The following is a 13,625-nucleotide window of genomic DNA, read 5'->3' as shown; positions in this document are numbered from 1 at the left end:
TAATTCAGTGACCCCCGCTGACAGCTGAAACATTACCGTATGGTTTTCACTACTAAGATACCGCATGACTTGGGGTCAGTTCACACTATAGAAACGCAGTCCAGATGTGTTCCAAATACATTTTTGCATGCACATTTTTGGTGCGTTCCAGTGCATTTCTGATGCGTTATTGACACGTTCCTGTGTGTTTTTGCATGCGTTGCAGTTAATTTTTTACCTATTTTTTTCAATTTAAATAGGGAAATGTGCGTTCCAGTGCGTTTTTAGTGCGTTTTGGAGTGTTCTAGTGCATTTTTTATTCATTTGTACAGTTCTGCACAGGAAAAATGCAGCCTGTTCTTTTTTTTTTTTCTGCTTCCGGAACGCACTGGAACTGCAAGCACTGATGTGAACTAAGACATTGACAACCATATAACCTACTTTCTGTGCATTTTGGATGCAGAAAAAAAGCAACTGAAACTCCATGTAGTGTGAAGTGGCCGTAAATAAAAATATGGTATTATAGTAGCTTTTTTTTAGTGGATACCAACTTTTTTTTGGGAAAAACACTGTGTGGTATCTTACCACATACTTGGAACCTGCTTAGTGAATTGCCCCCTGGGACGCAGTTCGGAGTCGAACTTTTGTTAGGTTTGAACGTTTGACTGTGAACCAGGGTCTGACTGCCAACTGGGGCCTCCAGGCAATAGGGGATCATGGGGCCCCTGTGTCCTTGCCCAAACTCAAAAAAGCCTATGAAAAAGGCACCAGGGGCATCTTATGGGGCCCCCTACTGACCCCGGGCCCTCGGGCAGTGCCCGAGTTTCCAAATGGTCAGTCCGCCCCTGCTGTGAACCAAAAACGGGGTGTCCAGCCCATAACTACTAAATACATGTATTTATCATGTAACCGCTTGCCATCTGCCCTATAGCAGAAGTACTGCTACAGGGCGGCACGGGTGCGCAAAATCACGTGTGTGTATGTATGTATGTATGTGTGTGTATATATGTATATATATATATACATGTGATTTCGTAGTTCCGGGTAGGGGGCACGCGTGAGCCCTATCCGAGCCGCCATCCGCGGCCTCGGCTGTCAATCACCAGGTCCTGGTCAGTGATTACTCGTCGGTGCCTGATGATTGCCGAGCATCTCTGACGGGGGAGGGGAGGACGATTTGTAAACAATTCAGTTCTCTTCCCTGTCAGCTTCTGCACACTGCTTTGCATGGCTGTGCATAGCAGAGCCATACAAAGCAGTGTGCTTACAGTGAAGCACACACATAGCCCACTATGTAAGACAGCACACAGTTAACCTTTTGATCGCCCCACATGTTAAACCCTTCCTGCCCAGTGCCATTAGTACAGTGTCAGTGCTTTTTATTAGCACTGATCACTGTATTGGTGTCACTGGGAATATCAGTGACACCAATTCAGCCCCCCCCCCCCCAGTGTCAGAATGCCCGCCACAGTCCCACTATAAGTTGTTGATTGCCGCCATTACTAATTTAAAAACAAAAACACAAACGTCATTTGTAAATGCTATAACTTTCACGTAAACCAATTAATATATACATATTGGGATTTTTTTTTTAGGAAAGACGTAGCAGAATATATTTTGGCCTAAATTTATGACAAAATTTTTTTTTTTTTTAAATTACTTTACTGGACATGTTTAATAGCAAAAAGTCAAAAATATTGTTTTTGTCTCAAAATTGTCAGTCTTTTTTTTTTTTTTTTTGCAGTCTATACATGATTCATCTCTACATCTTCATTGGAATATCATCTCTGATGACACCGCCTTATTTTGTATCGTAACTTAAATGTCTGTTTTAATATTGCAAAAATAAAGAATTGCAGATTTTTTTAAATGATTGAATTGTCAAGTTTATCATTTGATAGAATTGTGCTGCTAAAGTCCCACCAATAAGAGGACCTTTTCACTGTATCTTTCAGGGATGATGGCACCCCTTGAATCATACCCCTTTCTCTCTTGTCTCAAAATTGTTGGGGTTTTTTTTATAGCGCAAAAAATAAAAACCGCACAGGTGACCAAATACCACCAAAAGAAAGCTCAATTTGTGGGAAAAAAAGGACATAAATTTAATTTGGGTGCAGTGTTGCATGACCACACAATTGTCAGTTAAAATAACGCAGCGCCGTGATGCAAAAAATAGCCTGATTAGGATGGGGGGTAAATCCTCTGGAGGGCAAGTGGTTAATAAGGGGGGGGGGGGGGCGGAAAGTCTTCTTTAATACTTTTTTGCTGTTTGTTAGTGAATTTCACAGTTGAGAGATTATATTACATTTCACTAAAGGTAACATTCATACTTTACTGCCCATTTAAATTCATTTACAGGGAAATAAATCCTACCTATAAACCATGTAACTTCGTAAAATCGTTGACAGATACACTTTTACAGTTCTAACTCTCTTTTATATTTGCAAGGTATCCAGAAGCTTGCTTTTATGTTTGCATTGCCTGGAGATGTCACCCATAGCTGATGAGAAGTCAGACTCCTTATCAACATGTGAGATGTCCCAGCACCTTCCATAAAGACAATGTATACAGAGAGAGTGAAGTTGCATACATATAAACAACTCCCGCAGTGCGATGTCTCTTTTTGTGTATATGTATACACACACTCAAAGAGCAGGGCTGGACTATTCAGATCAGCCAATGAGAACCGAGAACGGGTGCTAAAAAGCCAATGGGGGAGCTTCTCATGACATCCACCTGCTTCTATAAGAATAGTCTAGGTTTGGGAGTATCCTGTTCTGCATACAGTTAGAGAATCCCTGACATCTGGCTGCTTTGGAGGAATTTTAAAGCGAACGTTCTTGTCATCACTGCACTTCTATACATCGAACAAGTCACCATGCTGCTTTGGCATAGCCAACCCGAACACTTCTGGCCTACTCCTGCTGAACACTATCAGAGCCCACCCAATGCATTCTACAGGTAAGAGTATGGGAGCATGAGACAAAAGCTGGCCATACACATGTAGATTTTTGGAAGAGAATATTCGTATGAAAATTCTTTGCACGTTCGGTGAATGGAGGAATGTGATTCGAAAATTTTGTCTTTTTGCTTTTAACATTCGAGTTTAAAATTATTATTATTCCTAGATTGTAAGCTCCAAGGAGCAGCTCCTCCAATCCCTCTTGTATTGAACTGTACTGTTGCTCTATTGTGTCCCTCCATAATGTAAAGCGCTGAGCAAACTGTCGGCGCTATATAAGTCCTGTATAACAAAAATAATTATACAGGATTTATATGGCACAACAGTTTGCTCAGTGCTTTACAATATAAAGGGAGACAATACAGTTCAACACAAGAGGGTTAGGAGGACCTTGCTCCTTGTAGCTTACAATCTCTGAACGATAACCACATGCACTGGGCGAAAATTTGTTTGAGCGAGAAAAGCTTTCCTTCTTGAACCATCGAATTTTCCCGTCACTGCGGACATCGATTTGACCCTACTAACGATTAGAAAATCAACCGAATAACACATCGACACTTAATGTTTGATTGATGGTCTATCACAGCCTTTCTCAACCAAGGTGCCCAGGCACCCTGGGGTGCCTTGGGGTTTCTTCAGGGGTGCCTTGGCAAAAGTGTATTTGATTTGGAAGAATAAATCACCTCTAGCATTGAGTGTCCTACATGTGTAGATGTTGCTATGTTCTATAAAACTATTAGAATAGTATTTTACATTTTAGAATGGGGTGCCTCAAGGCTGCCCATAATTTTAGAGGGTGCCTTGGAACTTGCCATAATTTTAGAGGGTGCCTTGGAACTTGCCATAATTTTAGAGGGTGCCTTGGGACTTATCATCATTTTAGAGGGTGCCTTGGGACTTGCCATAATTTTAGAAGGTGCTTTGGGACTTACCATAATTTTAGAGGGTGCCTTGGGACTTACCATAATTTTAGAGGGTGCCTTGGGACCTGCCATAATTTTAGAGGATGCCTTGGGACTTGCCATAATTTTACAGGGTGCCTTGGGACTTGCCATAATTTTAGAGGGTGCCTTGGGACTTGCCATAATTTTAGAGGGTGCCTTGGGACTTGCCATAATTTTAGAGGGTGCCTTGGAACTTGCCATAATTTTAGAGGGTGCCTTGGGACTTGCCATAATTTTTGAGAGTGCCTTGGGACTTGCCATAATTTTAGAGGGTACCTTGAAATTGTCTATAATTTGAAAGGGTGCCTTGACTAAAAATAGGTTGAGAAACACTGGTCTATCATAGGTTGATTTGTATTGAACCTTTTTGGCTATGCGGTTGTTCTGCCTATCTTGCTGCCTACCCCTTTCATGTACTTGATTTTTATTTTTTTTTTACTGTGTTTTATATTACCTATGCGCCTTTTTCTTGTTGCGTAGTCTATCTCACGATGTTGTGCGGGTTTTGCAGTCTACATCTTAATAAAAATGTTTGTTAGCAAAAAGAAAATCAAACGAATATTCTTGAAACGAAAATTCTCAAATGAAAATCGATACGTGTATGGCCAAAATTACTGTTGCGTTCACATCTATGCAACGCAAGAGTGCTTGTGATATCACATGCACAAAATCCCACTATGTTCTGGCAGGTGCATTGTGGCACTGTTCATTCTTAATGTCACTGCAAATGCGCCATGGGGGTCATTTACTAAAACTGCATGGTGCAGCTCTGCAACCAATCAGCTTCCAGGTTTTATTGTCAACGTTTTGAACAAGCTATAGTTAAAAGCTGGCTACCATGCACAGATTCTGAGTGCTCCAGTTTAAGGGCCAGTGCGTTGATCTGCATTTTACAGCTGCATTAAAACGCAGATTAACAAAAAAATAATAATATCCAATGTGTCCTATTCACAGCATAATGCTGCGTTGACCTGTGTTGCACAAAAATACAACATGTATGCGTTTTACATCCCAGTCACATCAAGTCCGACTTTGAAATCTAAAGTAGTACATGTACTACTTTTGGTGCAATTTGCATAGTGTCAGATGTCTTTGAAATCGGCAGGTCCCCTGACTTTGAAATCGTGCGAATTCACTGTAAGTCGCACGATTTCAAAATTGGGGGACCCACCGATTTCAGGTGCGATTTGAAAGACATCTGACACTATGCAAATTGCACCAAAAGTAATGCATGTACTACTTTAGAAATCGGTGAGGCTCCGACCAAGTCGGGAACGCACCAATATGACCGCTTCAATTGCGGACAATATGGTGCGACTTGGCATGCAATTTGCAAATTGCATAGCATGCAAATCGCATGCCAAATCGCACCCAATGTGACCGGGGACTTAAAGCAACTGATGCAAGCAACACAATGCACAGGATAGCCTTTGAAAATGCAATACGCTTTAACGCACGGAAAAAAGGCATGTCAACGGATGTCAAAAATGTATGTCAACGGATGTCAGCGCGCGACTAAAATGGATAAAAATGTACATTTATTTTCTATACATTTTAGTGCAAGTCAGTGTGAATGGGACCAGGGGCGGACTGACCATTTGGAAACTCGGGCACTGCCGGGGTCAGTAGGGGACCCCATGAGACGCCCCTGGTACCTTTTTCATAGGCTTTTTTGAGTTTGGGCAAGGACACAGGGGCCCCATGGTCCCCTATTGTCCGGGGGCCCCAGGAGTTGTCAGTTTGCCCCTGAATTGGACCTACCGCTGGCCACACATACAATTTTCTTGTTCAATTTCCTTTAGATTTTTAGCTATGTAGTTCAAGGGCCTGTCTGATTGAATACAAATTTTTTAAAGAGGGAATGACTTTGCTACTTTTAGTGTAGTCAGTGTCCTTTTCCCATATGCTTTGCTATATAGTAGATTTAAAAAACAGGGAAAAGTATTGTGCTGAACATTGAGCATGGGTAAATAGAAACACCATACATGAGAGCAGTGCTTATAGCTGTCCATCCAAAATACTGAATGTGAACAAAAACGTTATTATTTATTTATTACCTGTACTTATATAGCACCGTCAATTTACGCAGTGCTTTACATATATGTTGTACATTCACATCAGACCTAACCCTCAAGGGGTGTACAATCTAAGGTCCCTAATTTACATTCATACATACACATACCTAGGGTCAATTTTAGACAGGAGCCAATTTACCTATCAGCATGTCTTTGGAGTGTCGGAGGAAACCTGAGTACCTGGAGGAAACCCACACAGGCACAGGGAGAACATGCAAACTCCAAGCAGGTGGCGCTGTGGTTTAAATTCAAACCAATGACCCTAGAACTGCCAGTGCTAACCACTTAGCCACTGTGTTTAGATTTGACCTAAATTTATATGGTTTTGGCAAATCCAAAGGAAAATTGAAACAGAAAATGATATAATGAATGGACAGCCTGATTAAATCTCCCCACAATGTGTAGTGCAATGTGAATTTAAAAAAAAGTGCCCATGGTTCTTTTGTGCAGTTGTTCCCTGTAGATGTAAATGAGATGTCTGTTCATATTTGCAATGGAAAATCATGTTATGGTGGGCACAGCTAGGCCAGTTTTCACAGGGGCTACAAGATCCACCCTTCTTTCTATCTTAGTGGGAATTATTATACAGGATTTATATAGCGCCAACAGTTTGCACAGTGATTTACAATGTGAATGTTTTTGCTCAGGGTTATTCATGCTTTTTTATTGTTTCTTATCCTTATGACAAAGAGAATGACCCCACACCCTTGCTATGGTTCTTAGCATTTTGGACAATTTTTGAAGCCAGTGCGACAATAAGAGTCTGTCACATTGTGCCTACTACTCTGGATCAGTCACATCACTGGTAAAACCTGTTTCCTGAGTATGTGTGATATTCACTTAAAGCATAGCTCCGCCTCCTTCCTCCTCAGTTGTCCCCTTTTTGATGTATAGCCCTGCGAAAAAACATGTACGATTTAAAATCTATTTACGATAAAGAACTATATTTGTTTAGAACTTTTTTTTATTATTTTATTTTTAATTATATTTATTTTCTAATCTTATTTTATTTATTATTATTATTTATTATTACTATTTCAATAACATTTTATCAAAAGTGTTTTACAGCACTAAACCATGGAAACATCTTCTAAATTATTGTATTTGTTCAATAATTTAATTACGGTATATTTATTTTTTAATCTTATTTTATTTATTATTATTATGATTATTATTATTATTATTACTATTTCAATAACAATTTATCAAAAGTGTTTTACGGCACTAAACCTTGGAAACATCTTCTAAATTATTGCATTTGTTCATTTCAAAAGCCAGTATATAGAAAAAGCATTGGTTACATTTTTTTCCTTTTTGTGTGTTAAGTCTCCATATAACAGGGGTATGCTAGTGAAGTGTCTTTTACATACATACTTTTTGCTAATTGTTGTTCCTCTTTTCCATCTCAAAAAGTTGGGAGGTATCAGCAGTGGTGTATTTAGGTTTCCTGCTGCTCTAGGCAACACAAAAATTGGCTCCCCCCCACGGAGAGACCCTGACACAGACCAACACCTCCCTCCCCCCAGGAAGAGTGGCTGACATTGACCAACAACACCCCAGCCCCCCTTACACTGGCAACAGCCCACCCTGGCAAGAGATAAGACACTCACCTTCACAGCCCTGGACATCCCCAGGAACAAGAGTCAGGCTCTGCATCAGGGGCAGACTGACAACTCATGGGGCCCTTGGGCAATAGGGGATCATGGGGCCCCTGTGTCCTTGTTCAAACTCAAAAAAGCCTTTGAAAAAGGTACCAGGGGCATCTCATGGGGCCTCCTACTGACCCCAGGCCCTCGGGCAGTGCGCGAGTTTCCAAATGGTCAGTCCGCCACTGCTCTGCATACACCATAAAGCAGCCTGCAACCCCTCCCAGATCCCACCTGGTCCCCGTGCTGCGTGTGTCCCTTCCAGGGGCGGACTGACAACTCATGGGGCCCCCGGGCAATAGGGGATCATGGGGCCCCTGTGTCCTTGCCCAAACTCAAAAAAGACTATGAAATAGGTACCAGGGGCATCTCATTGGCCCCCTACTGACCCCGGGCCTTCGGGCAGTCCCCGAGTTTCCAAATGGTCAGTCCGCCCCTGGTCCCTTCTTACATCCCTTCTTTCGTGGGGAAGCGCTGCCCACTTGAAAAATGCTGCTGTCCCCATTGAAAAATGCCGCCCTAGGCAAATGACTTGTTTGCCTTGTGGTAAATACGCCCCTGGGTATCAGTAACCACTTCAATACTGGACACTTTCAACCCCTTGGCCCAGGCCAATTTACAGCTTTCATTGCTCTTACATTCTGAATGACAATTGCTCGGTCATGTAACACTGTAGCCAAATTAAATTTTTTTAAACAAATAGAGCTTTCTTTTGGTTGTATTTAATCGCCACTGGGTTTTATATTTTTTGCTAAATAAATGAAAGACTGACATTTTGGAAGAAAAACTAATTTTTCTTTCTGATACACAAACTATGATTGATATATCTGAAAATCAATCAGTCCTGATGTACTGATGGCCTATCTCATTTCTTGAGGCCCGGAAATGCCAGGACAGTACAAATATCCCCTAATTGACCCCTTAAAATACAGTTTAAAAAAAAATTTACTTTTTTTTTACTGTCACCAGTGCAGTACACAGCTTCATTAATTAGCTGGTGCTAGGGACATTGACTGATGACAGTTTTAAAAAAATGGGGGGGGTTAAAATTTTTTATTTTTTTTCCTACTTTTTTGAGGTTTTTTTACATACTGTGATCAAAGCAATACAGTGTTACCATAGCAACACTATGGTTTCCATTCTTACCATTCATTGTGTACTATTGTGTTGATCTCTGTGATTGGTCACAGTGATCACATGGTACAGAAAGGGCCAAGCACAGTTAATGACAATAGTACACACAGATTAAGTGGATTTCACTCCGAAAAAACACTGGGGATGTGATCAGGATTTTTTTCTTTTTTTGCACACTATGATTGCTTATAACCATGATAATCACTGTTATAAGCAACCATTTTTTTCGGCATGAAATCCATTTAATCTGTGTGTACTATTGTGAATTAACTGTGCTTGGCCCTTTCTGTACCATGTGATCACTCTGACCAATCACAGAGATCAACATATTAGTACACAATGAATGGAAGCCATCCATTGTGTACAATCGCCATGTGATCTGCTGTGATTGGTCACAGCAATCACATGGTCCTGGCAGCGGCCCAGTACACTGATCTGTCATCCGCTGTGTCCAGTTGACCCGGTGTGCAGTGCACAGAGTGGGTGACAGATCACGTTGCAGCGTGGGCCATGGGGCACACAAGGCCAATCCTGGGAGGACAGCATATGATGTCCATGCAAGATAGCAGCTCTCCCACGTAGCTGTTACCTGTTTATGGGCCGGGCGGGAGGTGGTTAAAGCAGTATTAAGCCGAAAAGCAAACATTTATTATATTGCAGCTTACCAGTTCGTAGATGTGGTGGCTGCATTCGTTTTTTTTTAGGCTTTCTTTCTTTTTTATTTTAACCTGGCAGTCTGACTGGAAAATCTGTTTTTGTTTTTCAAAAGAACAAGCTCCCTTGCACATTGTATTAGTTACAGGGAAGAGAAAAACCATTTAACACTGACAAGGGTGCCTACAATGATCAGCTTATTTATGTAAAACCTTTATCCAAAAAGGAAAAAAAATGTTTGCTGAAACTGATTATAAAGCATTAGCTGGAATTTGGTTTCAATTTGTATCTAAACTTGCTAGTGCATCTAACCTCCCCTCCCTCCTGACAATGCTGCTGTCCAATGGTGTCCCCTGTGCTCCTTCATCCAGAGTGGGGGCACTCTAACAAAGGAGATGTTACTGGCCAGATCACCAGGTGCAAACAGAGGGGAAAAAAAAAACGAATGCAGCCACCACATCTAATGATTGGTTAGCTCTAATGTATGACATTCCTGTTTTTTTATTGTGGTCTATGCACTGTTGGGGAGATTTAGGTGTATCTACGTTCAAAAACAATATTTTAAAATGTTGCAGCCAGTCCTTAGATGTGGTGGACAATTTTTTTTTTTTTTAGCCTGGGTTCACACTGATGTGGAACGGAATTCACAGCATTTTCTGTGTGAATTCCGCAACACTTCACAATCACACTCCACGCAGTCCGATGTGCAGAATTGAATCGCATAGGTGTGAATACCCATGCTATCCGATTCTAGTGCAGACCCAAAAAAGGGTTCTGCAACTTTTTGGTGTGGATGCAGTGCGATTTGAGCCATACATAACGTATGAACCAAATCGCACCGCACAGAATTTGCATGTGATTTGCACAGGAATGCGGTGTTCCTGTGCGAATCACATGCGATGTACCGCACTGCATTAGTGTGAACCAAGCCTCAGTGTACATCAATTTTTTACAAGAATAGGAAAATATTTGATAATCCTATCAGAAAGCTTGTATCCTTGGGACTTCCTGTGGACTGAACATAAACCTCAAACGATATCTACTGTGAACTACAAAGCAACTCTCATCAATGTAATGACCAGGAGGAAGTGTTTGAAGTCCAAATCAGGAAAAACACCTAGGCTGACAACACTACTACTCCTTAGGTATAGTGCCTTGAGTATGAGTTGTCACCTTAGTACAGGACTTGTGTTACTGGCAGAATCACAAGTGATAATAAAGGGAAAAATCCTGAAAAAAAAAAAAACTAATGCAACCATCACATCTAAGGACTGGTAAGCAACAATATAATAATGTTTGTTTTTTGGGTTTAGATACACTTTAACCCCTCTTTTTGACCTGGTGACCATTGTCACTGAGACAGAAAGAAAAGGGAAACCCTAAATGTTGGGGTTGCCATGAGAGCAGGAGTTGAAAGGAAATCATTTAATGGGTCAAATGTAGAGCTACCCCCCAGGAGCCTCTTGGTAAATTGGGTTCTCTGTTCCTTTGCTTTGACTCTGAGAACAACCTCAGCCCCACACACCAGGTTAAGAGATGTTTGGGAACGTAAAAAGACAAACATTTATACTCATCTAGGTAGATGCAGCATTTGTCCAATGCTGCATCTGTTCCCCACTGTCTTTATGATCGAGAACTGAGTGATCAAAGGTCACTGATTGTTCAGTTCTCCGTCTTCAGTGAGCAGAGAGCAGGTGACTGTCAGTCACCTGCTATCTGCTCTGCCCCTCCAGCGCTTACTGGAGCAGTGGACTGTGGAGAGGGTGTAAGCTGTTGGCTCAGGCTCTCAGCGGCGCCCTGAGTGGCTGAGCCAGCTGCCAATCCAGGCATCTGGGTGGATCCCAACTTCAAAGTCAGAATCTCTCCAGAGCCTGGACCTGCTCAGTGATGTCAGCTGGCAGCATCCTTTAGCCCAATGTCAGCTGAAAAGGAGTGCAGAACGAAGTGCACTCTTGTGATCCATAGAAGAAACGGGCCAAAAGAGCTTTGGCCCTACTTCTCCTTCAGGCAAATGGATACGATACTGCTACTGAGAGCACAAATATAGATACTCAGCACACAACTAGGGGTCAGTATCAAAAAGCAAATATTAGACTGGTTACTGGTAAATGAACCCAGTATATTGTCGTGGGTTGCAGTAAATAGCAATGAATAAGTAAAGGATTAGGCCAATTTACTAGAAAATATATTCACTAGGCTATAAAATATAGTTCTGTGTTGCTACCTTAGAGTAAACCTGGTAATCTAAAAGTTAAATACTTAAAAGTTAAGTTAAATGCTCTTGTCCCTTTTAAGGCACTATTGGACCACTATTGGACCAGATGAAAGAGAAACAAGTCTATTATAGTTGGGGTTTCCCTGCATGCTTGATTGGGTGGAAGGATGGCAAAGTGGGAATACTGAGATTCCCAGATGAAATGAGAGACTTCTGTGAAAGACTAGAACTACAGTCAGTGGACATTAAGGGGTGGTCAGAGGGGTTGAAGGAGAACGTAGCTCTAGGAAAAGAGAAATGGCTACGAGTATCTAAAAAGAGACAGTAAGGGGAAAAAGATAGGGGGAGGTGGCTTTGGGGCTGAGAGGGGTGTGGGGAGAGGAGGGAGCGCAGAGCTGAATATTCGGCCATCTCACCTTCCTTTTTTTTTTTTTTTTCTTTTTTATTTATGGCAGGTTGTCAGGAGGCCAAACATGCTGCCAAATTTTAGACCCAGGATGAGATACCGGGGTCTGATTGGGCATGTGTGTTTGGAGCCCCACCCCAGGATAGAAATTAAAGGTGATAAGAAATCGCAACTGATTCCAAGGCAGAAAGTAAGCCAGTGGGGTTTTAAACAGGGGTATGTTGGGGGGAGGGAGGGAGGACGGGAGGAGGGGGAGGGTGGAGATGAAGGGAGGGAGGGAAAGAATATTAGTAGTAGGTCGTCTGGTCCAAAAAAGACACATGTAAATATAATAAAAGGGAAGACAGATGAAAATAGATGAAGAGAAACTAATAAATAGGATTAATTTCATGACATATAATGTAAACGGTCTGAACTTCCCAATGAAAAGGTATAAGAGCTTAAGTGAGATGTATCAGCATTCTATAGAAGTGGTGTTTTTTTCAAGAGATATATATAACCCAAGATACAAATGTGAAATTACATTCCAAATATTTCCCAACCTGGTTTTATGCAGATTCACCAATAAGACGGGAAAAAGGGGTAGCAATCAGGTTTGGGAAGAATATAAGATTTACGGTAGAGGAACATTTGGTGGACCCTGAGGGTCGATCTTTATTTCTGAGAGGTAACCTACAGGGCATGGAGTGTACTTTGTCAAATATTTATTGCCCTAATAAAAATCCAATGGTATACCTGGAAGGGATACTAAAAAAAACTTATAGATTTTAAGAGGGTATTTCTGATTGTGGCAGGAGACTTAAATTTTTGTATGGACCCAGAGATGGATGCAACATTGGGTGTCCGAGGAGGGCGGTTAGGAATTTAAAGTATTTCAAAAAGCTCTTGCATCAACGTTAACTGATAGATGCTTGGAGAGTGAAACATCCTAGAGAAAGGGACTACACTTTCTTCTTCTCAGTACATAAGATGTATTTGCGATTGGATTACATAGTGATTGAACATAGACTTTTGGAGTCTCTGGAGAAAGCAAGTATAGAAGTGATGTCTCTGTCAGACCATGCTCCTGTCACAGTGAGACTACAGGTCGGAAGTGAGAAGAACATAATGAATATGTGGCGATTAAACGAGATGCTATTACAAGATCAGGAAATTGAAAAAAGATTAAAAGAGGAAGTTGAACAATACTTTAGGTTAAATGAGAATGAAGAAGTGTCTGTGGCGACAGTTTGGAAAGCACATAAGGCTTATATTAGGGGAATATTAATATTGATTGGGGCGGAAAAAAAAAGAGAGGGGCAAGAAAATTAGGACAATAACGGAAGAATTGTATGAGATGGAACAATTGCATAAAAAGAAAATAGGTATAGATGTACAGCATGAGATAACTAAGAAGAGAGATGAATTAAAAGACCTTATGGAACAAGAAAGTAGGAAGATTTATAAAAGATGGATATTGGTGGGGGAACAAACCAGGGAAATATTTAATGAGGAAGTTGAGGGAGAAGAAAATGAAGAATTTTATTGAAAAAATTAAAGATGAAAAAGGAGAGATGGTTTGCTCAACCACCGATATCGCTGAGGTACTTCAGAAATATTACAGTGGCTTA

At 41.2% G+C, this 13,625-nt stretch overlaps 1 protein-coding gene across 1 annotated transcript in view; it reads left to right on the top strand.

Annotated features, from left to right (window-relative positions):
• The first annotated feature begins 2,773 nt into the window (after window positions 1-2,773).
• Window positions 2,774-13,625, top strand: part of LOC149444113 (transcription factor CP2-like protein 1) — a 63,292-nt gene continuing 52,440 nt past the window's right edge. Inside the window, exon 1 of the mRNA XM_089654873.1 lies at window positions 2,774-2,940. Within this exon, the coding sequence (XP_089510999.1) occupies window positions 2,858-2,940 (83 nt within the window). The 5' untranslated portion in view covers window positions 2,774-2,857. The remainder of the gene's footprint in view (window positions 2,941-13,625) is intronic.

This window comes from Staurois parvus, unplaced genomic scaffold (genome assembly GCF_062004578.1).
Source record: "Staurois parvus isolate SC_StPar_1 unplaced genomic scaffold, SC_StPar_1.0 ptg000813l, whole genome shotgun sequence".
NCBI lineage: Eukaryota > Metazoa > Chordata > Amphibia > Anura > Ranidae > Staurois > Staurois parvus.
The sequence above is the reverse complement of the archived record's forward strand: the minus strand, read 5'-3'. Positions and strand labels throughout refer to the sequence as shown.